The following is a 27,702-nucleotide window of genomic DNA, read 5'->3' on the forward strand; positions in this document are numbered from 1 at the left end:
TTAGCGCCATATTTCTCTATGGCTGTGTGCCGATAAACACAGTGCTAATGCAGAGTTCATTTTCCATCGCTGTGTGCGATTAGCACAGCCACGTGCTTCTCCACTGAGTGACATTAACTCAGTGCAAGTCACTTTCCCTGAGTCACTCTGGGGAGATCTCAAGCACGCAGTTCATGCTAGACAGCCCAGAAATTTACAGGAACTGGAGCCTTTTTGCCAAGAAGAGTGGGTAGCTTTACCATCTGAGAAAATAGAGAACCTCATCCACAACTACCACAAAAGACTTCGAGCTGTCATTGATGTTAGAGGGGGCAATGTATGGTATTGAGAAATGGGGTATGTGAACTTTTGATCAGGGTCAGTTGGATGTTTTGGGTTGTCATTATGATATAAAAAGAGAAAACAAAGTAGTTTGACAATAAATGGCTTCACCCAACCACTAACCATGAGTGGAGAAAAAGTTTTGGTGTTATCATTCATATTCTCTGAAAAAAAGGCCAAGAAAGCAAAAATTCTTCTGGGGTATGTAAACTTTTGAGCACAACTGTATGTTAAGGTCACTTTGGCATTTATAAGGCTGTGTTTGCATTAAAAAAGCTCAGATTGTGCTAAATATAGTCATAGGAGACTTCATAGTGTTACACGCTTTTTTTCAGGACAGTTTGAGGTTTTGTGATGTGTGGTGAATCAATTATGTGCAAATCAATTTTTTTGAGAAATTGACCATCTTTAAGGCAGTGTAAACAGGCTTTAAAGCATAGAGCCTGCTTGTGCCGCTTCTTCCTTGCCTTAGTAACCGGCCAAGCTGGGACTGCACAGAAATTCTGAATTAATGCTCTGCTTCTATAAAACTGGAAAATTTATTTTATGTAAAAATGGGAAAATGTTAACCAAGAATGTGCAGAATGGATCGAATTCTAGTATTATTAACAATGTTATTTTGACAATCTACTATGCATATAATTGCTACAAGTCAAGTCAACCTTCTGAAATGTAATAATCATAAATATGTCATCAACACATAAACTCTTCATTTATTTTATCTTTTTCGAATAACTACATTGTATACATTTTTCTATTTTTTTTCTTTAGAAGGGAGAAACAATCATCCCAAATAATGCTTCCGTCATAATTGAATCCGACGGAAGTTTGCTCTTGTCTTCTCCAGGAGCAGAGGACTCTGCAGAATATTCTTGCACTGCAGTGAATGCAGCAGGTTATGCTGCCCGGAAAGTCCAACTTACAGTTTACAGTAAGCAGTACATCATTGTACACAATTGTCACCATGCCAGTTATGCTAAACATGTCATATGAGCACAATATTGTTAATTCGCGCTGCTGCGACAAATGATGGATCCAGATATAGTTATAAGATGTTCGGGTGGTTTATTCAACGCGTTTCGAAGCTCATGGCTTCTTCTTCAGGAAGTTTCCACAGAAAGATATGACACATGGTACCATGATAGTACCATGTGTCATATCTTTCTGTGGAAACTTCCTGAAGAAGAAGCCATGAGCTTCGAAACGCGTTGAATAAACCACCCGAACATCTTATAACTATATCTAGATCCATCATTTGTCGCAGCAGCGCGGATTTTATCCACATTAATCTTTTATAACGGTTCTGAGAGGTCGCAGTGCCGACCTGTGGATCTGCAGCAGCTGACAACTACACGCTTTTACTTTGTACCACCAGGTGAGCAGTTCTCTCATAAATGATTGGAAACCATCCTGGGGATAAGACCCTATTTGCGCTTTTTTTGTCTCCTACCTTTCTATATGAGCACAATATTATCATTTTTCATTATTCATGTGACAGCTGCAGCCAGTGATTTGCTTCAGTTCTGATATTTGCATGAGCAACACATCACCACTAAGGTCCTTGTTTGGCCGCAGCAGTCACATGAATGATTGATAAGATGTTACTACTTCAGTATTGGCAGGGACTGCCTCAACCTATAATCCGTGATTTAAACTACACTCACCGGCCACTTTATTAGGTACACCATGCTAGTAACGGGTTGGACCCCTTTTGCCTTCAGAACTGCCTCAATTTTTCGTGGCATAGATTCAACAAGGTGCTGGAAGCATTCCTCAGAGATTTTGGTCCATATTGACATGATGGCATCACACAGTTGCCGCAGATTTGTCGGCTGCACATCCCAAAGATGCTCCATACAAGGCAGGATGGATCCATGCTTTCATGTTGTTTACGCCAAATTCTGACCCTACCATCCGAATGTCGCAGCAGAAATCGAGACTCATCAGACCAAGCAACGTTTTTCCAATCTTCTACTGTCCAATTTCGATGAGCTTGTACAAATTGTAGCCTCAGTTTCCTGTTCTTAGCTGAAAGGAGTGGTACCCGGTGTGGTCTTCTGCTGCTGTAGCCCATCTGCCTCAAAGTTCGACGCACTGTGCGTTCAGAGATGCTCTTAGGCCTACCTTGGTTGTAACGGGTGGCGATTTGAGTCACTGTTGCCTTTCTATCAGCTCGAACCAGTCTGCCCATTCTCCTCTGACCTCTGGCATCAACAAGGCATTTCCGCCCACAGAACTGCCGCTCACTGGATTTTTTTTCTTTTTCGGACCATTCTCTGTAAACCCTAGAGATGGTTGTGCGTGAAAATCCCAGTAGATCAGCAGTTTCTGAAATACTCAGACCAGCCCTTCTGGCACCAACAACCATGCCACGTTCAAAGGCACTCAAATCACCTTTCTTCCCCATACTGATGCTCGGTTTGAACTGCAGGAGATTGTCTTGACCATGTCTACATGCCTAAATGCACTGAGTTGCCGCCATGTGATTGGCTGATTAGAAATTAAGTGTTAACAAGAAGTTGGACAGGTGTACCTAATAAAGTGGCCAGTGAGTGTATATTATATTAAAAAATGTCTGCAGCAAACACATCTTTAACCATGGATACCTAAGCTACTGCAATGCTTACACATTAGGTAAGCAACAGAGCGAATCAGAAGAACTATACTACATTTCATATTGGAGATATTTGCTAATATTATTATTATTACACCTACTACATATTGGGATAGGATGTTGGAGATGGGAATAGCCCTTTAAGGATATTAGGATAGGTAATCGATATACGATCATGGGGTCCCTCCCTTATAAGCTGTTATCACCTTCTTCAAGTAATAGGATCTCATGAGCTGTACCCGACAGCAGCCACTAATCAGTATGATGGAGCGGCGGACATTCCACTTAGTACAGTGTTTAACTCTGACCGCTGCAGCTGATCAGTGGAAGTCTAAGGTTAAACCCTCAGTGGTCTGATATTGATGATATCATAGTAGTGGAGAAAGCCTTCATTTACAGATGTGGGATAACATCGTCAATAGGAAAGTGTCCTAAACTTCAGTGCTTGTTAATATAGAGACACATACCATAAGTCTGATAAGAAGCTGAAGAGAAAAATGTCAGGATATTTGTAATTGGCAATGTGAAATGTTGCCTCATTTTACTTGTTGAATACATGAGTTCTATAGAAATAATTGGTTGTGTATGTGGACACAGTTTTTTAAGCTTTTTAAACAATGTGTTTTTTTTTTATATTTGGCATCACATAAACAGAATAACCTCATAGCAAACCGGTTTTGTAAATTTGTTTTAGGTTTTAGTACTTTAGCTCACATCACTAAAATATCACATATTCACAACATATTATGAGTAACAACTTTAAAATATGCCATGTTAATGCAAAGAATTTCCTTTTCTTTTAGTAAAACCACGAATTGTAAAGTCAGATATATTAGGAGTTTCAAATAGTCAAACGGAAATATATGTAAAAGTCGGTGATAGCGTGATACTTCCCTGTGAGGTAAAAAGTGTTCCACCACCATTTATAACGTGGGCAAAGGAGACGCAGCTAATTTCACCATTTTCCCAGAGGTATAGTATATTATTTATTTATATAGCACTTTGATTCCATGGTGCTGTACATGAGAAGGGGTTACATGCAAATTACAGATATCACTTACAGTAAACAAACTAACAATGACAGACTAATACAGAGGGTGGAGGACCCCGCCCTTGCGGGCTTGCACTCTCCAGGATGGCGGGGAAGGAGACAGTAGGTCGAGGGTTGCAGCAGCTCCGGTGTTGGCGAGGCGGTAGTTCCAAATAGCGGTGAGGAGGCAGCGGGGTCATTGCAGGCTGTACGTTTTCTTGAAGAGGTGGGTTTTCAGTTCCGTCTGAAGAATCCGAATGTGGGTGATAGTCGGACATGTTGGGGCACAGAAATCCAAAGGGTGGGGGATATTTGGGAGATGTCTTGGAGGTGATTAGGTGAGGAGCGAAAAAGTATGGAGGAGAGAAGGAGGTCTTGGGAGGACCTGAAATTACGTGAGGGAAGATATCAGGAGATTGGTTCAGAGATATATGGAGAAGACAGGTTATGGATGGCTTTGTAGGTCAGTATTAGTAATTTGAACTGGATATACTGAGAGAATGGGAGCCAGTGAAAAAGAGATTTGCAGAGGGGAGAAGCAGAGGAGTAGCAAGGAGAGAGATGAATTAGTCAGACAGCAGAGTGAAGGATGGATTGGAGAGGTGCAAGAGTGTTAGCAGGGAGGCCACAGAAAAGGATGTTGCAGTAGTCGAGGCGGGAGATGATGAGGGCATGCACAAGCATTTTAGTAGATTGAGGGTTGAGGAAAGGATGGATTCTGGAAATATTTTTGAGCTGGAGGTGACAGGAGGTGGAAAGAGCTTGGATGTGCGGTTTGAAGGACAGGGCAGAGTCAAGGGTTACTCTGAGGCAGCAGACTTCTGTTATGGGGGAAAGTGTGATGTCATTTATTGTGATAGATTAGGTCAGGAAGATCTGTGAGATGGAGAAAAGATGATGAGTTCAGATTTGTCCACATTGAGTTTGAGGAAGCAAGAGGAGAAGAAGGAGGATATGGCTGATAGACACTCCGGGATTCTGGACAACAGTGAGGTGACCTCTGGGCCAGAGAGGTAGATCTGAGTGTCATGAGCATAAAGGTGGTACTGGAATATATGGGACCTTATGAGTTGTCCAAGGCCAAATGTATAGATTGAGAAGAGTAAAGGTCCTAGAAGAGAGCCTTGGGGGACTCCAACAGAGAGAGGGTGGGATGAGGAGGTAGTGTGGGATTGGGAGATGCTGAATGTGTGGTTGGAAAGGTATGAGGAGATTCAGGATAGGGCGAGGTCTTTGATGCCAAAGGAAGAGAGGATCTGTAGTAGAAGGCAGTAGTCAACTGTGTCTAAAGCAGAGAACAGGTCTAGAAGAAGGAGTATAGAGTATTGTCCGTTATCTTTGGCTGTAAGTAGGTCGTTAGTAATTTTGGGCAGGGCAGTCTCAATGGAATGATGGGGTCGGAAACCAAATTGTAGATTGTCAAAGAGCAAGTTAGATGAGAGGTGGGAGGAAAGTTCAGCATGGACATGCTACTCCAGGAGTTTGGAAGCGAATGGGAGCACTGATATTGGGCGATAGCTGGACATAGAGGTTGGGTCGAGGGTTGGCTTTTTAAGGATAGGCATGATTGTGGCATGTATGAAAGCAGAAGGGAAGGTACCAGAAGTTAGTGATAGGTTGAAGAGATGGGTTAGGGATGGGATAAATGTCGTGGTGAGGTTGGGGAGGAGGTGGGATGGGATTTGGAGAGGTGGAAGGGAATTGGTATGGTATACAAAGGGGTTGCGGTGGGTGAACAATAAAGACTTAGTAATAGTCATAGTAATATATTTAATTTTTTAACTGCATGTAATAATGTGCGGAAAGAGAACAATCCACTAATCACTAATCCAGTGTGATAATATAATTGGGTCACTACTGAGTAGCAATGGTAGTTGTGAAGGTTTGACTGCACTATTTGATACAGTAGGGTAATATTATTAAGTCATTTTATGGTAGCAACTTGTGGTGTAACGGTATTATTTAGTAGCAATATTGTGGTATTTTGGATAATCATATTGAGGTAATATGTGGCTATAGTGGGTATATATGTAATATGCTACCATATGCTGAATTTATATCGACTAATGCCCAGTTAGTTTTTTTTAGCTTTGATTTAGGCTTTTGCACTTAGTCCAGGTAAGCGTGTGGCCTTCCTTTCTTTGAGCTGGGCATTATGTTGATATAGCTTTCCATAGCTGGTCATTCCCATGAGGTCATTGACACATGGCAAGGCTTTAATACCAGACGATAGGACCGTCTCAGTTAGGTAAACCTTGTCGCTGGTGTGATGACTTTTACGCTTTTTTTTAAATAAAAAATGTGTTTGCTAACTACCCTATGTGAGCTAGATGTACTAATGTTTATTACTTATAGCAGGGAATGTGCTTATTTTGATTCTATCTTATGTTTTGTGTCTTTAATGGCCAGTGTGAACATGCATGTATACCAATGTATACTGTCGCTGATTTCTTTCAGTTATGCACTTCTATCACTCAAACAAATAAGGTGCTCATTGGTCACATTGGCCTCCATGTACAATAGGTAGCCTGATCATCCCACTTCCCATTGGCCCATTTAATCTTTGCCCAAAATGCTGATGGCCACGTGGTTGTGGCATGGAAGCCACATTCTTAGCACTCTATATGAGAGACAATGGAGAATGCTATTCCTCATTTGTTTGTTTTTTTAAGCATTAGTCATGTCTGAAAGTGTTTGCATCTTTAAAATTATTCTAGATAATAAAGTATTTCTCCGAGTAAATTATTGCAATTACACATGTTTTGTTATTCACATGTTTTTTTTCTTTGTGTGTATTGGAACAACACAAAAAAACAGAGAAAAAAAAGCAAAATTTAACATAATTTCACACAAAGCCCCAAAAATGGGCCGGACAAAATTGTTGGAAACATCAACCTAATGTAAGGTTGCACACCTTTTCGAATAAATAACTGTATTCAATCGATTCCTTTAACTACCAACAAGCTTCTTACACCTCTAAACTGGAATTTTGGACCACTCTTCTTATGCAAACTGCTCCAGGTCTCTCATATTTGAAGGATGACTTCTTCCAACAGCAATTTTAAGATCTCTTTAATGGGATTTACATCCAGACTCATTGCTCACTTGAGAACTCTCCAGCATTTTGTTTCCATCCTTTTCTGGGTGCTTTTTGAAGTATATTTGTGGTCATTGTCCTGCTGGAAAACCCATGCACCTACGATACAAACCCAGCTTTTTGACACTGGGCACTACTTTGAAACTCAAAATCCAATTGCCTTTTTTCTCATTTTTTTTGTGAGAACACGGCTGCATGTGACTGGTGGTGATTCCATGGCTCAGTGTGTTCCAGCTGGCATGGTGAGCTATCGCATCACTGATGTGACCACTCATCAAACCATCTAGATCGTCGTGGGACATAGACATTAATGGATTACTGATGGAAAGATGAGTATTACTTTGATTTTTATATTTTTAGTTTTTGATTAATAAATGGGTAAAAGAAGGTCGGGGAGTGCTTGTTTCAGTTGGAGTATTTTACTCTATCTGTGTCTTTATTAAATTTGATTTTGAGGTTAGTAATACATAGTAACATAGTTATTAAGGTTGAAGGAAGACTTTAAGTCCATCTAGTTCAACCCATAGCCTAATCTAACATTCCCTAACATGTTGATCCAGAGGAAGGCAAAAAAAAAACCATGTGGCAAAGAGTAAGCTCCACATTGGGGAAAAAAAATTCCTTCCCGACTCCACATACGGCAATCAGGCTAGTTCCCTGGATCAACGCCATATCAAGGAATCTAGTATATATACCCTGTAACATTATACTTTTCAAAAAAGGCATCCAGTCCCCTCTTAAATTTAAGAAATGAATCACTCATTTCAACATCATATGGCAGAGAATTCCATAGTCTCACTGCTCTTACAGTAAAGAATCCTTGTCTGTTATTATGCTTAAACCTTGTTTCCTCCAGACGTAGAGGATGCCCCCTTGTCCCTGTCTCAGGTCTATGATTAAAAAGATCATCAGAAAGGTCTTTGTACTGTCCCCTCATATATGTATACATTAAAATAAGATCACCCCTTAGCCTTAACTTTTCCAAACTAAATAGCCCCAAGTGTAATAACCTATCTTGGTATTGCAGATCCCCAGTCCTCTAATAACCTTGGTCGCTCTCCTCTGCACCCACTCCAATTCAGCTATGTCTTTTTTATACACCGGAGACCAGAACTGTACACAGTATTCTAAGTGCGGTCGAACTAGTGACTTGTATAGAGGTTTAATTATGTTCTCCTCATGAGCATCTATGCTGTTGTGATTTTGCTTTTTGCTCCCTCTAGTGGTCATTACTGTTTTGACTCTGGAGCATTGTCTGTCTTTTCCTATATCCTCACCTGGGCCGTTAGTTCAGGGGCGTTGCTATATAAGCTCCCTGGACCTTCAGTTCAATGCCTGGCATCGTTGAAATCAGAGCTAATCTGTTGTGCTCTTGTCCTCTGATCCTGGTTCCTGTTTTTCTAGCTAAGTCTGCTTCTTTGCTTTTTGCTTTTGTTTTGTTTGGTATTTTTGTCCAGCTTGTTCCTATCTGTATCCTGACCTTTGCTGGAAGCTCTAGGGGGCTGGTGTTCTCCCCCCAGGCCGTTAGACGGTTCGGGGGTTCTTGAATCTCCAGCGTGGATTGTTATAGGGTTTTTGTTGACCAGATAAGTTATCTTGCTATATTCTGCTATTAGTAAGCTGGCCTCTCTTTGCTGAACCTGGTTCATTTCTGTGTTTGTCATTTCCTCTTACCTCACCGTTATTATTTGTGGGGGGCTTGTATCTTGCTTTGGGGTCCCTTTCTCTGGAGGCAAGAGAGGTCTTTGTTTTCTTCTCCTAGGGGTAGTTAGATTCTCCGGCTGGCGCGAGTCATCTAGCGATCACCGTAGGCATGATCCCCGGCTACTTCTAGTGTTGGCGTTAGGAGTAGCTATTTGGTCAACCCAGTTACCACAGCCCTATGAGCTGGATTTTTGTATCTTGCAGACTTACACGTTCCTCTGAGACCCTGTCCACTGGGGTCATAACAGTATGCCAGGCCAGTATTAAATGTTTAATGCATTGCAGAAGTGGGATTATAAGAAAGAAAATTTTGAGTTTTTTTTTTCCCTCTCTCATTTTTTTTTTCTTTTCCCCTTTACCTCAGAGTGGCTTAAGCTTGCTGCAGACATGAATGTCCAGACCTTGATTACAAGTGTGGACCAGCTTGCCGCTCGTGTGCAGGGTATACAAGATTATGTTACCAGAAATCCTAGGTCTGAACCCAAGATTCCGATTCCTGAACTGTTTTCAGGAGACCGATTTAAGTTTAGGAATTTCAGGAATAATTGTAAATTATTTTTGTCCCTGAAACCTTGTTCGTCTGGAGACTCTGCTCAACAAGTAAAAATTGTTATTTCATTCTTACGGGGTGACCCTCAGGATTGGGCTTTTTCGTTGGCGCCAGGAGATCCGACATTGGCTGATATTGATGCGTTTTTTCTGGCGCTCGGTTTACTTTATGAGGAACCCAATCTTGAGATTCAGGCAGAGAAAGCCTTGCTGGCTATGTCTCAGGGCCAGGACGAGGCTGAGGTGTATTGCCAAAAATTTCGGAAATGGTCCGTGCTGACACATTGGAACGAGTGTGCACTGGCCGCTAATTTTAGAAATGGCCTTTCTGAGGCCATTAAGAATGTTATGGTGGGTTTTCCCATTCCCACAGGTCTGAATGATACCATGTCCCTGGCTATTCAAATTGACCGGCGGTTGCGGGAGCGCAAAACCGCAAATTCCCTCATGTTGTTGTCTGAACAGACACCTGATGTGATGCAATGTGATAGAAAAACCGCAAATTCCCTCATGGTGTTGTCTGAACGGACACCTGATTTGATGCAATGTGATAGAATCCTGACTAGAAATGAGAGGAAAATTCATAGACGCCGGAATGGCTTGTGCTACTACTGTGGTGATTCTACACATGTTATCTCAGCATGCTCTAAACGTATATCTAAGGTTGTTAGTCCTGTCACCGTTGGTAATTTGCATCCTAAGTTTATTCTGTCTGTAACTTTGATTTGCTCACTGTCATCTTATCCTGTCATGGCGTTTGTAGATTCAGGTGCTGCCCTGAGTCTTATGGATCTCTCATTTGCTAAGCGCTGTGGTTTTATTCTTGAACCATTAGAAAATCCTATCCCTCTTAGGGGTATTGATGCTACGCCATTGGCAGAAAATAAGCCGCAGTATTGGACACAGGTTACCATGTGCATGACTCCTGAACACCGCGAGGTGATACGTTTTCTCGTTCTACATAAAATGCATGATTTGGTTGTTTTGGGGCTGCCATGGTTACAGACCCATAATCCAGTCCTTGACTGGAAGGCTATGTCAGTGTCTAGTTGGGGCTGTCGTGGTATTCATGAGGATTCCCTGCCTGTGTCTATTGCTTCTTCTATGCCTTCGGAAGTTCCGGAGTACTTGTCTGATTATCAGGATGTCTTTAGCGAGTCCAGGTCCAGTGCATTGCCTCCTCATAGGGAATGTGACTGTGCAATAGATTTGATTCCAGGCAGTAAATTTCCTAAGGGAAGACTGTTTAATCTGTCGATACCTGAACATACCGCTATGCGTTCATATATCAAGGAGTCTCTGGAGAAAGGACACATCCGTCCGTCTTCTTCCCCTCTTGGTGCGGGATTCTTTTTTGTGGCTAAAAAGGACGGATCTTTGAGGCCTTGTATTGACTATCGGCTTTTAAATAAGATCACTGTCAAATTTCAGTATCCTTTGCCGCTGTTGTCTGACTTGTTTGCCCGGATTAAAGGTGCCAAGTGGTTTAGTTTACCAAGATAGACCTTCGTGGTGCGTACAACCTTGTGCGCATTAAGCAAGGGGATGAATGGAAAACCGCATTCAATACGCCCGAAGGTCATTTTGAGTACTTGGTGATGCCTTTTGGGCTCTCTAATGCCCCTTCAGTTTTTCAGTCCTTTATGCATGACATTTTCCGGAACTATCTGGATAAATTTCTGATCGTTTATCTGGATGATATTCTGTTTTTTTCTGATAATTGGGACTCGCATGTGGAGCAGGTCAGGATGGTCTTTAAAATTTTGCGTGAAAATTCTTTGTTTGTCAAGGGCTCAAAGTGTCTTTTTGGTGTACAGAAGGTTCCCTTTTTGGGGTTCATTTTTTCCCCTTCTGCTGTGGAGATGGACCCAGTCAAGGTCCGAGCTATTCTTGATTGGACTCAGCCCTCGTCAGTTAAGAGTCTTCAGAAGTTCTTGGGTTTCGCTAACTTCTACCGTCGTTTTATCGCTAACTTTTCTAGCATTGTGAAACCTTTGACGGATATGACCAAGAAGGGCTCCGATGTGGTTAATTGGGCTCCTGCTGCCGTGGAGGCTTTCCAGGAGTTGAAACGTCGGTTTACTTCGGCGCCTGTTTTGTGCCAGCCTGATGTCTCGCTTCCCTTTCAAGTTGAGGTGGATGCTTCAGAGATTGGAGCAGGGGCCGTTTTGTCGCAGAGAGGCCCTGGTTGCTCTGTTATGAGACCTTGCGCCTTTTTCTCTAGGAAGTTTTCGCCTGCGGAGCGAAATTATGATGTGGGCAATCGGGAGTTGTTGGCCATGAAATGGGCATTTGAGGAGTGGCGTCATTGGCTCGAGGGTGCTAAGCATCGTGTGGTGGTCTTGACTGATCACAAAAATCTGATGTATCTCGAGTCTGCTAAACGCCTGAATCCTAGACAGGCCCGCTGGTCATTGTTTTTCTCCCGTTTTGACTTTGTTGTCTCGTATTTACCAGGTTCAAAGAATGTGAAGGCCGATGCTCTTTCCAGGAGCTTTGTGCCTGATGCTCCTGGAGTCGCTGAACCTGTTGGTATTCTTAAGGATGGTATTATCTTGTCAGCTATTTCTCCTGATCTGCGACGTGTGTTGCAGAGATTTCAGGCTGATAGGCCTGATTCTTGTCCACCTGACAGACTGTTTGTGCCTGATAAGTGGACCAGCAGAGTCATTTCCGAGGTTCATTCCTCGGTGTTGGCAGGTCACCCAGGAATTTTTGGCACCAGAGATCTGGTGGCCAGATCCTTTTGGTGGCCTTCCTTGTCTAGGGATGTGCGGTCATTTGTACAGTCCTGTGGGACTTGTGCTCGAGCTAAGCCTTGCTGTTCTCGTGCCAGCGGGTTGCTCTTGCCCTTGCCTGTCCCTAAGAGACCTTGGACACATATCTCCATGGATTTCATTTCTGATCTTCCGGTGTCTCAGGGCATGTCTGTTATCTGGGTGATATGTGATCGCTTCTCCAAGATGGTCCATTTGGTTCCTTTGCCTAAACTGCCTTCCTCTTCCGATCTGGTTCCTGTGTTTTTCCAGAACGTGGTTCGTTTGCACGGCATCCCTGAGAATATTGTGTCAGACAGAGGATCCCAGTTCGTTTCCAGATTCTGGCGATCCTTTTGTAGTAGGATGGGCATTGACTTGTCGTTTTCGTCTGCTTTCCATCCTCAGACTAATGGACAGACGGAGCGAACTAATCAGACTTTGGAGGCTTATTTGAGGTGTTTTGTCTCTGCTGATCAGGACGATTGGGTGACCTTCTTGCCGTTAGCTGAGTTTGCCCTTAATAATCGGGCTAGTTCCGCCACCTTGGTTTTGCCGTTTTTCTGCAACTCTGGTTTCCACCCTCGTTTTTCTTCGGGTCATGTGGAACCTTCTGACTGCCCTGGGGTGGATTCTGTGGTGGATAGGTTGCAGCGGATCTGGAATCTTGTGGTGGACAACTTGAAGTTGTCACAGGAGAGGGCTCAGCGCTTTGCCAACCGCCGCCGCGGTGTGGGTCCCCGACTACGTGTTGGGGATTTGGTTTGGCTTTCTTCCCGCTTTGTTCCTATGAAGGTTTCCTCTCCCAAATTTAAACCTCGTTTTATTGGTCCTTACAAGATATTGGAAATTCTTAATCCTGTATCCTTTCGCCTGGATCTACCTGTGTCGTTTGCTATCCACAACGTGTTTCATAGGTCCTTGTTGCGGCGGTACATTGTGCCTGTGGTTCCTTCTGCTGAGCCTCCTGCTCCGGTGTTGGTTGAGGGCGAGTTGGAGTACGTGGTGGAGAAGATCTTGGATTCTCGTCTCTCCAGGCGGAGGCTTCAGTACCTGGTCAAGTGGAAGGGCTATGGTCAGGAAGATAATTCCTGGGTGGTCGCCTCTGATGTTCATGCGGCCGATTTAGTTCGTGCCTTTCATGCCGCTCATCCTGATCGCCCTGGTGGTCGTGGTGAGGGTTCGGTGACCCCTCACTAAGGGGGGGGTACTGTTGTGATTTTGCTTTTTGCTCCCTCTAGTGGTCATTAGTGTTTTGACTCTGGAGCGTCTGTCTTTTCCTATATCCTCACCTGGGCCGTTAGTTCAGGGGCGTTGCTATATAAGCTCCCTGGACCTTCAGTTCAATGCCTGGCATCGTTGAAATCAGAGCTAATCTGTTGTGCTCTTGTCCTCTGATCCTGGTTCCTGTTTTTCTAGCTAAGTCTGCTTCTTTGCTTTTTGCTTTTGTTTTGTTTGGTATTTTTGTCCAGCTTGTTCCTATCTGTATCCTGACCTTTGCTGGAAGCTCTAGGGGGCTGGTGTTCTCCCCCCGGACCGTTAGACGGTTCGGGGGTTCTTGAATATCCAGCATGGATTTTTATAGGGTTTTTGTTGACCAGATAAGTTATCTTGCTATATTCTGCTATTAGTAAGCTGGCCTCTCTTTGCTGAACCTGGTTCATTTCTGTGTTTGTCATTTCCTCTTACCTCACCGTTATTATTTGTGTCGGGCTTGTATCTTGCTTTGGGGTCCCTTTCTCTGGAGGCAAGAGAGGTCTTTGTTTTCTTCTCCTAGGGGTAGTTAGATTCTCCGGCTGGCGCGAGTCATCTAGCGATCACCATAGGCATGATCCCCGGCTACTTCTAGTGTTGGCGTTAGGAGTAGCTATTTGGTCAACCCAGTTACCACAGCCCTATGAGCTGGATTTTTGTATCTTGCAGACTTACACGTTCCTCTGAGACCCTGTCCACTGGGGTCATAACACTATGCCTCTTTTAATGCATCCCATTATTTTATTTGCCTTTGTAGCAGCTGCCTGACACTGGCCACTAAATGTGAGTTTGTCGTCCACCCATACACCCAGGTCTTTTTCATTGATGGTTTTGCCCAGAGTTTTAGAATTAAGCACATAGTTATACATCTTATTACTTCTACCCATGTTTATCCCCATTAAAGCTCATTTGCCATTTGTCAGTCCAAGCTTCTAGTTTACATAAATCATCCTGTAATATAAAATTGTCCTCCTCAGTATTGATTACCCTGCAGAGTTTAGTGTCATCTGCAAATATTGAAATTCTGCTCTGTATGCCCCCTACAAGGTCATTAATAAATACCGTATTTTCTGGTGTATAAGACGACTGGGCGTATAAGACGACCCCCAACTTTTCCATATAAAATATGGAATTTGGGATATGCCCGCTGTATAAGACTGGGGTCATCTTATAAGCCCAGTCATCATATACAGCGTGTGGTTCCCAGGGTCTGAAGGAGAGGAGACTCTCCTTCAGGCCCTGGGATCCATATTCATGTTAAAAATAAAGAATAAAAATAAAAAATATGTATATACTCATCACCCTTCCGAGAAGCCTGGCTCTCACTGGTGTAAGCGTCTGCCTCAGTTCCTAAGAATTGCAGCATGAAGGACCCTCGATGACGTCACGGTCAGGTGACTGGCCTGTGATTGGTCCGTGACCGCTCATGTGACCAGTCACCTGACCGTGACGTCATCGAAGGTCCTTCACGCTCTGCAATTCTTAGGAACGGAGGCAGATGCTTACACCGGTGAGAGCCAGGCTTCTCAGAGGGGTGAGTATATACATATTTTTTATTTGTATTCTTTATTTTTAACATGAATATGGATCCCAGGGCCTGAAGGAGAGTCTCCTCTCCTTCAGACCCTGGGAATCATCCAGGATCGCTCCCTGCACACGCCGTACCCGGCGTATAAGACGACCCCCGACTTTTGGGACAATTTTTAGGGGTTAAAAAGTCGTCTTTTACGCCGGAAAATACGGTATGTTAAAAAGAAGAGGGCCCAAAACTGACCCCTGTGGTACCCCACTGCTAACCGCGACCCAGTCCAAGTGTGCTCCATTAATAACCACCCTTTGTTTCCTATCCCTGAGCCAGCTCTTAACCCACTTACACATATTTTCCCCTATCCCCATTATTAGTTTATGTATCTACCTTTTGTGTGGCACCATATCAAAAGCTTTTGAAAAGTCCATATACACTACGTCCACTGCGCTCCCTTGGTCCAGTCCGGAACTTACCTCTTTATAGAAATTGATCAGATTTGTCTGACAGGAATGGTCCCTAGTAAACCCGTGCTGATACTGGGTCATGAGGTTATTCCTCTTGAGATACTCCAGTATAGTATCCCTTAGAATGCCCTCCAGGATTTTACCCACAGTAGAGGTTAAGCTTACTGGCCTATAATTACCGAGTTCAGTTTTTGTCCCGTTTTTGAATATTGGCACCACATTTGCTATACGCCAGTCCTGTGGTACAGACCCTGTTATTATGGACTCTTTAAAGATTAAAAATAATGGTCTATCAATGACTGTACTTAATTCCTGCAGTACTCGGGGGTGTATCCCATCCGGACCCGGAGATTTGTCAATTTTAGTGATTTTTAGACTCCGCCGTACTTCCTGCTGGGTTAAGCAGGTGACATTTAATGGGGAATTTTTGTTATCACTGATCATATTGTCTGCCATGGGATTTTCTTGTGTAAATACTGATGAAAAAAAGTCATTTAGCATATTGGCTTTTTCCTCATCCTTATCCACCATTTCACCCAGACTATTTTTAAGGGGGCCATCACTATCATTTCTCAGTTTCTTACTATTTACGTAGTTAAAGAATATTTTGGGATTATTTTTACTCTCTCTGGCAATGAGTCTCTCTGTCTCAATCTTTGCTGCCTTGATTTGCTTTTTACAGAATTTATTTAATTTTCTGTATTTATTTAATGCCTTATCACTTCCTACTTCCTTTAATTCTCTAAATGCTTTCTTTTTGCCACTTATTGCGCCCCTTACATCTCTATTTAGCCATATTGGTTTCCTCCTATACTATCTAGTATGTTTATTCCCATACGATAATGGGGGTGTCTGATAGACACCTCTCCATTACTAACTCCTGGACATGATGTCAGTGGACATATAACAGCTGACATCAACCCTACAACTACTACCCCACTTACTAACACACCAGGGCAAGTGGGAAGAGCGGAGGCTAAGCGCCAGAATTGGCACATCTAATGGACACACCATTTCTGGGGTGGCTGAGGGATGATTTTCTTATTGTGAGGGGTCCAATATCCATGGCCCCTTCCTAAGGCTATTAATATCAGTCTAAAGCTGTCTTTTTATTCTTTCTTGTACAATAAATATAGTGGGTCCCTACATAATTTTTTGTCGGGGTCCCCCTTATAATAACCAGTAAAGGCTAAGCAAACAGCTGAGAGCTGATATTAATAGCCTGGCAACCGTTATGGCTACTGACCCCTTCCCAGATTATTAACATCAGCCCACATCTGTTGGTTTTCCCTTAGCTAGTTAGGAAAATGATGGGGGACCCCACGCCATTATTTTTGTGTAATTATTTATTACACGATATACACAAACAGTGGGTGCTGACACCAGCTCCCATCAGCTTTGCTTTGTCTTGCTGATAGCAGGGAGACCAGGCGAAAATGAAGAGAGCTGGATTCAGCACCAGGCGCCTGGGAACAGTTCTAACTGTACTGCTTTTCCCAAATGCCGGAACATGCTGCCAGAGCTTTTCATTCTGATACGTATCACACTGATGACACACGCATATGGATGTCATCTGTGTGTCATCAGTGTGCATGTGTGCGACATGCATTTCGTCTTTAGTGTGTGAAGAAAATGGACATGTCTTTAGGCTTTTCATATGGACACACGGTCTGTGTGAAAAACCTGACATGTGTACACCACCTTATAAAAACGGACCACATATGGACATAAAAAATGGAAGTGTGAGGGGGCTAACAGAGTATAAGTGAGCAAAATAAATAAATAGTACTACACTTTGAATTGGAGAACAGAATTTATAGTATAAATTACATTTTAATTTATGGTTCTGACTGTTTTAGGCACAATATCCTTCCATCAGGTTCAATGAAGATATTTGAAACTAGGGTCACCGATACCGGGATGTATACTTGCGTCGCCACCAATATAGCAGGAAATGTAACACAGACTGTAAAACTCAATGTTTATGGTAAGTATTGTTTCTTTAACTTGATTAATCCCTTGATCTAACCATTGAAAATTATGCTTTGTTATAGTCTTTTTATTAAATATATTAGTCAGGGCCAGGGAGGACAGGAGGAAGCTGAAAAGTGGAGAAAAAAAGTTAGATACAGTAGAATTTAGGGAGCTCTCTCTCCTTTTCTCTTTTTTTGTTAACAGGAGAAATGTTTATGCTGAGTGCTGACCATTAGTTTTTGTATTGTATCTAATTTCTTAAAAAAGTGACTAAAAGTAATTTCTAAATCTGCATCACATACTGAAATATCTATTTCTGCTATAAAAAGGCCATACTTTCTGAAACAAGGTCAATGCAGACTGACCACGATGGTATATATTGGTAGCACAGTTGGAACCTCCACTCACACTCTTGATTGATGCTCAGTAATAATAATAATAATAATAATAATAATAATCTTTATTATTATAAACAGTATTATATTATTATATTAAACAGTATTATAAATGCACACAAAATGATCTTTTGGAAGGTGCCAATAACACGATTGCCTGTGTGATTAGATCCCACAAGTTCAGACCCCTATTGTCAGTAGTATGTTGCACATTTGGTTTTCAGTGAATTGCTTTTGATTATAGCAAAGGGAATTACAATACAAGGATGGGTAGGGTAGATCCAACAAAATCACAGAGTTAAAGTCCAAAAATAATAATTAGATACATTTATGATATGATAGGGCATAAAAAATATCACACAAAGTGTACAGAACAGGTAAAAAAACACAGAAAAAGGTTTAGATGTGAAGGACATAAACACAGCACATGTTGTAAACAGGGTCAGGGGAAGCTGTCCTTCAAAAACATGATCACCTCATATGTAATGATGACCTAAAATGCTCAGTGCAAATTTACCGTAATATACGTCCTATAACCCAATGTTATATCTATATAGTAACCTGCTCTAACTTAGATAGTATATTGCACATATGCCCTTAACTAGGTAATAGATTGTACTACCAACGTATAGTGTCAGTGTATGGAATGCAAAATAAGGCACAGGTTAGACTGAAGATATAAGTAAACAGGTAAAAAGCCAGCTTACCCATGTAATTGCTTGCATGTTGTGATGTCCTAGAGCAGTCCCAAAGGAAATACTATGGGAAATTAATTGTTTTTGTTACCATATTTACTGGTTGGATTTCATGCTTTTTAACTGCCCTTATGTTGTATTCTTAAGTCCCACCAAAAATCCAAAGAGGTCCGAAAGTCATAAGAGCAAATGTTCATCAACGTTTTGAAATCTCATGCTCAAGCAATGGCATACCACTACCCACAACAAGCTGGTTTAAAGATGGAAGAATCCTAGAACTGAATGCAAAACTAAAGGACACCACATTCAGAGTGGATAGTGCAGAACTTTCTGATGCAGGCCTGTATACATGCATTGCTAGAAACATTATTGGCCAAGACGATGCAAACATAACAGTGGAGATTCGAGGTAAAGCAAGTAAGACAATTATGACTAATCATTAGCTTTTTTCTTAGTTGTAATGACTTTTTGCTATACTATTCCATTGTAGCACCTCCTTCTTTATCCAACCTGGAACCTCCTTATGATAAAACAAACCAAGAAAGGATTTCCAATCAATGGGTTGCATTTCCTTGCCCAGCAAAAGGTACAAATCAGTTGATTTTTTCCATTTGTTGCACTACTTTACAATTCATTAATATTTAGTTAAAAATGTTTTCAATTGTTTGTTAACAATATGTATTTTCTGTTGATGTTATTTGCATGATTGAAATCCTTAATGTAGTTAGATTATATTTCTGCTTGACATTACGCTATAACCCTGCTCTGTAGGAATCATGTCCATTGCGTACAGTGTCATTGCAAATTGTCTCTTCAGAGAGGAAGAGTACTAGAACTCTGAAAGTCCTATAGGTGGCACTAGAGTTCTAGAAACTTGGCACTCAACTTTAGAAGAAACAAAGTAAACTTTTAATGCAGTCATAAGTAGTACAATATCCAGATGTTTCGGTCCACATAGACCTTCATCAGTGTACCGACTGCTTATGTATGTGAAGTGAAAATAGTAGAATTTAATAGTATCGCTCTGCTGTGGTCGAAGTGATCACTTCAACCACAGCAGAGCGATACTATTAAATTCCTTAGCTACTGCAGGAATCGGAAGATCCCCAGTTGGAGGATACCAAGGAGACACTGGGTCTCGGTTTTCTACTATTTTCACTCCACACACATAAGCAGTCGGTACACTGATGAAGATCTATGTGGACCGAAAGGTCTGGATATTGTACTACTTTTGACTGCACTAAAAGTTTACTTCATTTCTTGTAAAGTTTAGTGCCAAGTTTCTTTTTCACATTAATCGGTTTGGGACCCTACTTTGAGCACCACCCCATTAGTGCCACGTTACATCAGCGCTAGAGTTCTACACTGTGTGCAGAATTAATAGGCAAGTTGTATTTTAGAGAATTATTTTTTATTATTGATCAACAACTATGTTCTCAATCAACCCAAAAGACTCATAAATAACAAAGCTTAATATTTTTGGAAGTTGGAGTGGTTTTTTTTTTAGATTTGGCTATCTTAGGAGGATATCTGTTTGTGCAGGTAACTATTACTGTACAGAATTATTAGGCAACTTAATAAAAATAATAATAATAATCTTTATTTATATAGCGCCAACATATTCCACAGCACTTTACAGTTTAACAGTTTCAAACACAACAGTCATAAGTAACAAGGTTAACAATACAATAATTAAAGCGAAATAAGCCGCCCCTGCTCGTGAGAGCTTACAATCTACAATGAGGTGGGGGAGATACAAAGCACAGGTGTGTATTTACAATTATGTATTTACAATGATGGTCCAGCCATCTTCAGGGGGTGGGGGATAGATGGAAGTAGTGAATGGGCTACACACACACAAATATAAAATTAGTTTGATTAGTGAACGTGGTAGGCCGCTCTGAACAAATGTGTTTTGAGCGAGCGCCTAAAACTATGCAAATTGTGGATGGTCCTAATATCTTGGGGCAGAGCATTCCAGAGGATTGGCGCAGCACGGGAGAAGTCTTGGAGTCGGGAGTGGGAGGTACGGATTAGTGCAGAGGTTAGTCGAAGGTCGTTTGCAGAGCGCAGTGGTCGGCTAGGCCGATAGACAGAAATGAGGGAGGAGATGTAAGGGGGTGCCGCACTGTGGAGAGCTTTGTGGGTGAGAGCAAGAAGTTTGAATTGTGTCCTGTAATGAATGGGCAGCCAGTGTAACGACTGGCGAAGAGCGGTCCGAGTAACTATTAGCCAGATGGACGACCCTGGCTGCTGCATTAAGGATGGACTGGAGAGGGGAAAGTCGCGTGAGGGGGAGGCCAATAATAGAGCATTGCAGTAGTCCAGGCAGGAGTGGATCAGGGTGACAGTGAGGGTTTTTGTTGTTTCCATGGTGAGAAAAGGGCGGAAATATATTCCCATCTCACTTGTTTATTTTCACCAGGTAAACCAATATAACTGCACAAAATTTAGAAATAAACATTTCTGACATGCAAAAACAAAACCCCCCAAAATTAGTGACCAATATGGCCACCTTTCTTTATGGTGACACTCAGCAGCCTTCCATCCACAGATTCTGTCAGTTGCTTGATCTGTTTACGATCAACATTGCGTGCAGCAGCCACCACAGCCTCCCAGACACTGTTCCGAGAGGTGTACTGTTTTCCCTCCCTGTAGATCTCACATTTTATGAGGGACCACATCTTCTCTATGGGGTTCAGATCAGGTGAACAAGGGGGCCATGTCATTATTTTTTCTTCTTTGAGACCTTTACTGGCCAGCCACACTGTGGAGTAGTTGGAGGCATGTGATGGAGCATTGTCCTGCATTAAAATCATGTTTTTCTTGAACGATACCGACTTCTTCCTGTACCACTGCTTGAAGAAGTCGTCTTCCAGAAACTGGCAGTAGGTCTGGGAGTTGAGCTTCACTTTATCCTCAACCCGAAAAGGTTCCACAAGTTCATATTTGATGATACCTGCCCATTCCAGTACCCCACCTCCACCTTGCTGGTGTCTGAGTCGGAGTGGAGCTCTCTGCCCTTTACTTATCCAGCCTCTGGCCCATCCATCTGACCCATCAAGAGTCACTCTCATTTCATCAGTCCATAAAACCTTTGAAAAGTCAGTCTTAAGATATTTCTTGGCCCAGTCTTGACGTTTTATCTTATGTTTCTTGTTCAAAGGTGGTCGTTTTTCAGCCTTCTCTACCTTGGCCATGTCCCTGAGTATTGCACACCTTGTGCTTTTTGTTGCTCCAGTAACGTTGCAGCTCTGAAATATGGCACAACTGGTGGCAAATGGCATCTTGTCAGCTTCACGCTTGATTTTCCTCAGTTCATGGGCAGTTATTTTGCGCCTTTTTTGCCTAACATGCTTCTTGAGACCCTGTTGGCTATTTGCCATGAAACGCTTGATTGTTCGGTGATCACGCTTCAAACGTTTGGCAATTTCAAGACTGCTGCATCCCTCTACAAGACATCTCACAGTTTTGAACTTTTCAGAGCCCGTCAAATCTCTCTTCTGACCCATTTTGCCAAAGGAAAGGAAGTTGCCTAATAATTAAGCACACCTTATATAGGGTTTTGATGTCATTAGACAACACCCCTCCTCATTACAGAGATGCACATCACCTGATTTTCCTTAATTGGTATTTGGCTCTCAAGCCTGAACAGCTTGGAATAGGACAACATGTATAAAAAGTATCATGTGATCAAAATACAACTTGCCTAATAATTCTGCACACAGTGTAGTCCTCTTCCTGAAGAGATAATTTGCATATTTCCCGGGGGAGCGTTGCGGCTTAAAACTCTCCTCACCTTGGCATGTCAGACTTGAGGAGTCACTCTCCGCAAGGAGAAATGATACCTTTTGGATTACATATCATTATGGAGCCAGATCAATGTTAATTCAATTTATCGAATTAGATAATTACTTTTGAAAGTATCCACACTGGTTGAAAGGATCCAATGTTGTGCTTCAACCAAGACCTTTCCACTTCACAGCTCTTTCAGTAAGAAAGTATTTTCATTACTGGTGATTGATCTTTTTAGCTTTATGTCCTTTAAATGTATGTCATCAGATCCATAACTTTATATTTATTAACATGGCATCGTGACTTGTATAAGATTATATTGTCATTTATTCCCTAACACTGACACTCTGTACCTACAACAGGCCACAGTGCACACATGTGCAATGATGGCAAAGCACAGATAATGAAAAAGCACATAAAGTAATTAAAGTACTCCAGATATCCTTGGATCTTATAACTTACAAGGAAAGCAATACTTGCCACACACGTAATGGCTATATGAGATTACTTTTAGTTGTAAACTTTTTTTAGTAGGACTCAGACTTCTGTCAGAGAATTATATTGAGAGTATTTTCCTGCATTTACTTCTGATATATGGCGCTGTATGGACATACTGTGGCATACATTAGTCAATGAAATAGTCTATCTGAAACTGAACCTGTCAAAAACTGAAATCCTCGTGTTCTCTCCCTCTACTAACCTACCTTTGCCTGACATTGCCATCTCCGTGTGTGGTTCCACCATTACTCCCAAGCAACATGCCCGCTGCCTTGGGGTGATCCTTGATTCCGAGATTTCATTCACTCCCCACACCCGATCACTGGCTCGCTCTTCTTATCTGCATCTCAAAAATATTTCTAGAATTCGCCCTTTTCTTACTTTCGACTCTGCAAAAACTCTTACTGTCTCGCTTATTCATTCTCGTCTGGACTATTGTAACTCTCTACTAATCGGCCTCCCTCTTACCAAACTCTCCCTGCTCCAATCTGTCCTGAATCTGCTGACAGGATCATATTCCTCACCAACCGTTGCACCGATGCCTCTATCTTGTGCCAGTCATTACATTGGCTACCCATCCACTCCAGAATCCAGTACAAAACTACTATCCTCATCCACAAAACACTCCATGGCTCAGCACCACCCTACATCTCCTCTCTGGTCTCAGTCTACCACCCTACCCGTGCCCTCCGCTCCGCTAATGACCTCAGGTTAGCATCCTCAATAATCAGAACCTCCCACTCCCGTCTCCAAGACTTTACACGTGCTGCGCCGATTCTTTGGAATGCATTACCTAGGTTAATACGCTTTACATGTGAGGAGGGGTGTACATAATAAAAACAAGTACAATAATCTACTAAAAGATATACTGCACAGTGTTTCTGTACAGAAGTGTAACAGACTATGGATCCCTATATTGTAAAAGAACATAGCAGCCTAGCTTTCTCGGAGCATACGTCAAATGAGAGCAAAAAAATAGCAGTGAACAGAATATTCTACTTGGGATTATTCTGGGAGTCAACTCTTTTGTAGGTCCTCATCTTGAAACATTTAGCATAGAACGCCACTGTATCCAACGGTGCAATGACCATGCCAGAGATTTCCAGTGTTTTGCAAATCTCCAAATGGTGATGAAGGGATCCGGTTACTATAGGGAGAGTTATAGCCTCCTTACAGGAGAAATCAGTTGTGTTTACAGCTTATGTTTCCTCGTAGGTTTTGTTCTCATGTGTATGTATTCTCATGTTTGAAGAGTTATAGTTTTGTTTTTTCATTACTTGTCCTGTGAGTTTTTCACAATGATTCACATGATTAATTAGTCAGATAATGGATATATATTTGCTAAAAAGCCCCATTTTGCCAGCAACTAGATCATAGCATAAAAGTCTTAATTATAAGTAATTTAGCATTGGATGGTTTAACTATGAGGACACGTCCCATAAATGAAAAGCGCTATAGCATACTTAAACAGGTGAAAATTTTTTAACATAACATAATATTAAATAGGGTGAAAACTTTAAGGTGTTTCCAGTCCAGCATGTTTGTGCATGTTGTAGGTTGAAATATATAGGGAAAAAAATTGTTTTAAAGACTGCTTACTCCTTTGCAATATTTCATCATTGAGCTTTCTAAATAGTCTTTAAAAAAAAACAAAAAAAAAATCATACCAACATGCCACTGCTGTGTAATCTGTGTAACCCATTCATTGACTGGACTTCAAAATATGACACAAATTGGTGGGAGCTCTGCTTCTGTCTCTGACCTCTCACTCTGCTTTTCACCCTCCTTTCTCTTAGTGTTAAATAGCAGCAGAGGGGAAGAAGGGTTGTATACTGCAGATCAAAGTGTGAAGATGGTGAAAAGCATCTATGTTCTCAGGCACAGCAGAGATAACAGGCTGTAGATAAAATGAATTCACATGTCAGAGAAATTATTCCAGATATGAAAGTCTACTGAACCATATGAGCCATGAAAGCGTACTTATCACAAACTGATACATACGAACCCGGGAACTTACTTCTCACAGACAGCATATTTTTTTGGAAGGGACTCAACCAAATCCAAAAGTTTGAAACTTGTCCCCTTCCCTGAATATTAATATCAGCCCCCAGCTGTTGGTTTTCCCTCAGCTGGTTAGGAATATGAACAGAAACTAAAGGAATTAGAATTGCAGAATGAATCATTTTCCAACTTTTTAAACTAATAATATCCACTAAGATATAAAAATTATTTTTTAAAATGTCAAAGGTGTTCATAGCTTTTGTACTTTTTGGACCTCTACTGGATTTCTCTAAAGTTAATAAGTAACATTATTCCATTACATTCTTGTATTGTCTTAATAAGGTACTCCAAAACCGGTGATCAAATGGTTACATAATAACAAGGAATTAACAGGAACAGAACCTGGCATCAACATTACAAAGGATGGGACATTGCTCATCATCAATTCCTTGACACCTTATGACAGTGGAGAGTACAAGTGTGTGGCTACAAATGAAGCAGGGCTGACAGAGAAGAAATATAACCTGAAAGTCCATGGTAATTATTATTTTTACATTAAGTAATGTTTTTATTGTAGATTGAGTCATGGTTAATTGGCATTTTTCACTCGGTACAAAATCAACAGTGGGTCCTACATACTAGACATTTTAAAGGTAGAGATGTTTAAACCATTAGAAATTTGAATTTGCCTGCTTTGCCATTTTTTTCCAAGAGATTTGTGGAGAATAGATTTGCCATGAAGCTTAATATCTTAAAGCCTCTACTTGCCAAGAAAAATACATGTACAGTGGGTACGAAAAGTATTCAGACCCCTTTAAATTTTTCACTCTTTGTTTCATTGCAGCCATTTGGTAATTTCAAAAAGGTTTATTTTTTTTCTCATTAATGTACACTCTGCACCCCATCTTGACTGAAAAAAACAGAAATGTAGAAATTTTTGCAAATTTATTAAAAAAGAAAAACTGAAATATCACATGGTCATAATTATTCAGACCCTTTGCTCAGCATTGAGTAGAAGCACCTTTTTGAGCTAGTACAGCCATGAGTCTTCTTGGGAATGATGCAACAAGTTTTTCTCACCTGGATTTAGGGATCCTCTGCAATTGTTCCTTGCAGATCATCTCCAGTTCCGTCAGATTGGATGATGAACATTAGTGGACAGCCATTTTCAGGTCACTCCAGAGATGCTCAATTGGGTTTAGGTCAGGGCTCTGGCTGGGCCAGTCAAGAATGGTCACAGAGTTGTTCTGAAGCCACTCCTTTGTTATTTTAGCTGTGTGCTTAGGGTCATTGTTTTGTTGGAAGGTGAACTTTCTATTAAAACTATTGTAAAAGCTTAACCTTTTTTAAAGTTTTCCCCCTTTGAACAAAAATGCTGCATAATCCAAAAATACAGCATGTAAATGAAAATACGGCTACACAATGTAGAGTGATCATGTATAGTGTATAGTTCATAAATTGGTTAGAACAAGTATTAAAAAAATGTAAACGTGTCTGTTACATAAAAGCTTAAACAAATGCACCCCAATTTCACTCCAAAAAAAGAATGGGACAACAAAAGCTTGCTAGTCTGACTTCCCAAAAGCAAGTAACAGGTAACTTTATGTGGGTTGCATGTATGGGTCTAATAGTAGACTATTACAACAACAAAGTGTGCAAAAAAAGTAAATGTTTAACTGTTTAACAACACGTTCACTTCGTGAGCATGCCAGTTGATTTTATATTACAGAATTCTGAAAACTTGCGATTTATAGAAAATTATGTGTATGTATGTATATGTACTGTATATATACACAGTACAGACCAAAAGTTTGGACACACCTTCTCATTTAAAGATTTTTTCTGTATTTTCATGACTATCAAAACTGTAAATTCACACTGAAGGCATCAGAACTATGAATTAACACATGTGGAATTATATACTTAGCAAAAAAGTATGAAACAACTGAAAATATGTCTTATATTCTAGGTTCTTCAAAGTAGCCACCTTTTGCTTTGATGACTGCTTTGCACACTCTTGGCATTCTCTTGATGATCTTCAAGAGGTAGTCACCAGAAATGGTTTTCACTTCACAGGTGTGCCCTGTCAGGTTTAATAAGTGGGATTTCTTGCCCTATAAATGGGGTTGGGACCATCAGTTGTGTTGAGCAGAAGTCTGGTGGATACACAGCTGATAGTCCTACTGAATAGACTGTTAGAATTTGTATTATGGCAAGAAAAAAGCAGCTACATAAAAAAAATGAGTGGCCATCATTACTTTAAGAAATGAAGGTCAGTCTGTCTGAAAAATTGGGAAAACTTTGAAAGCATCCCCAAGTGCAGTTGCAAAAACCATCAAGTGCTACAAAGAAACTAGAGGACCGCCCCAGGAAAGGAAGACCAAGAGTCACCTCTGCTTCTGAGGATAAGTTTAACCGAGTCACCAGCCTCAGAAATCGCAGGTTAACAGCAGCTCAGATTAGAGACCAGGTCAATGTCACACAGAGTTCTAGCAGCAGACACATCTCTACAACAACTGTTAAGAGGAGACTTTGTGCAGCAGACCTTCATGGTAAAATAGCTGCTAGGAAACCACTGCTAAGGACAGGCAACAAGCAGAAGAGACTTGTTTGGGCTAAAGAACACAAGGAATGGACATTAGACCACTGGAAATTTGTGCTTTGGTCTGATGTGTCCAAATTTGAGATCTTTGGTTCCAACCACCGTGTCTTTGTGCGACGCAGAAAAGGTGAACGGATGGACTCTACATGGTTGGTTCCCACCGTGAAGCATGGAGGAGGAGGTGTGATGGTGTGGGGGTGCTTTGCTGGTGACACTGTTGGAGATTTATTCAAAATTGAAGGCATACTGAACCAACATGGCTACCACAGCATCTTGCAGCGGCATGCTATTCCATCCAGTTTGCATTTAGTTGGACCATCATTTATTTTTCAACAGGACAATGACCCCAAACACGCCTCCAGGCTGTGTAAGGGATATTTGACAAAGAAGGAGAATGATGGGGTGCAACGCCAGATGACCTGGCC

General features: G+C 41.4%; 1 protein-coding gene across 1 annotated transcript in view; it reads left to right on the plus strand.

Annotated features, from left to right (window-relative positions):
* The window catches only part of HMCN1 (hemicentin 1), a 768,245-nt gene that overhangs the window by 152,681 nt on the left and 587,862 nt on the right, over positions 1 to 27,702 (plus strand). Inside the window, exons 21-26 of the mRNA XM_077275842.1 lie at positions 1,093 to 1,252; positions 3,739 to 3,907; positions 17,177 to 17,304; positions 18,529 to 18,789; positions 18,872 to 18,967; positions 25,018 to 25,212. Coding sequence (XP_077131957.1) covers positions 1,093 to 1,252; positions 3,739 to 3,907; positions 17,177 to 17,304; positions 18,529 to 18,789; positions 18,872 to 18,967; positions 25,018 to 25,212 — 1,009 coding nt within the window. The remainder of the gene's footprint in view (positions 1 to 1,092; positions 1,253 to 3,738; positions 3,908 to 17,176; positions 17,305 to 18,528; positions 18,790 to 18,871; positions 18,968 to 25,017; positions 25,213 to 27,702) is intronic.

The sequence above is a fragment of the Ranitomeya variabilis genome, chromosome 8 (assembly GCF_051348905.1).
Source record: "Ranitomeya variabilis isolate aRanVar5 chromosome 8, aRanVar5.hap1, whole genome shotgun sequence".
Classification (NCBI taxonomy): Eukaryota; Metazoa; Chordata; class Amphibia; order Anura; family Dendrobatidae; genus Ranitomeya; species Ranitomeya variabilis.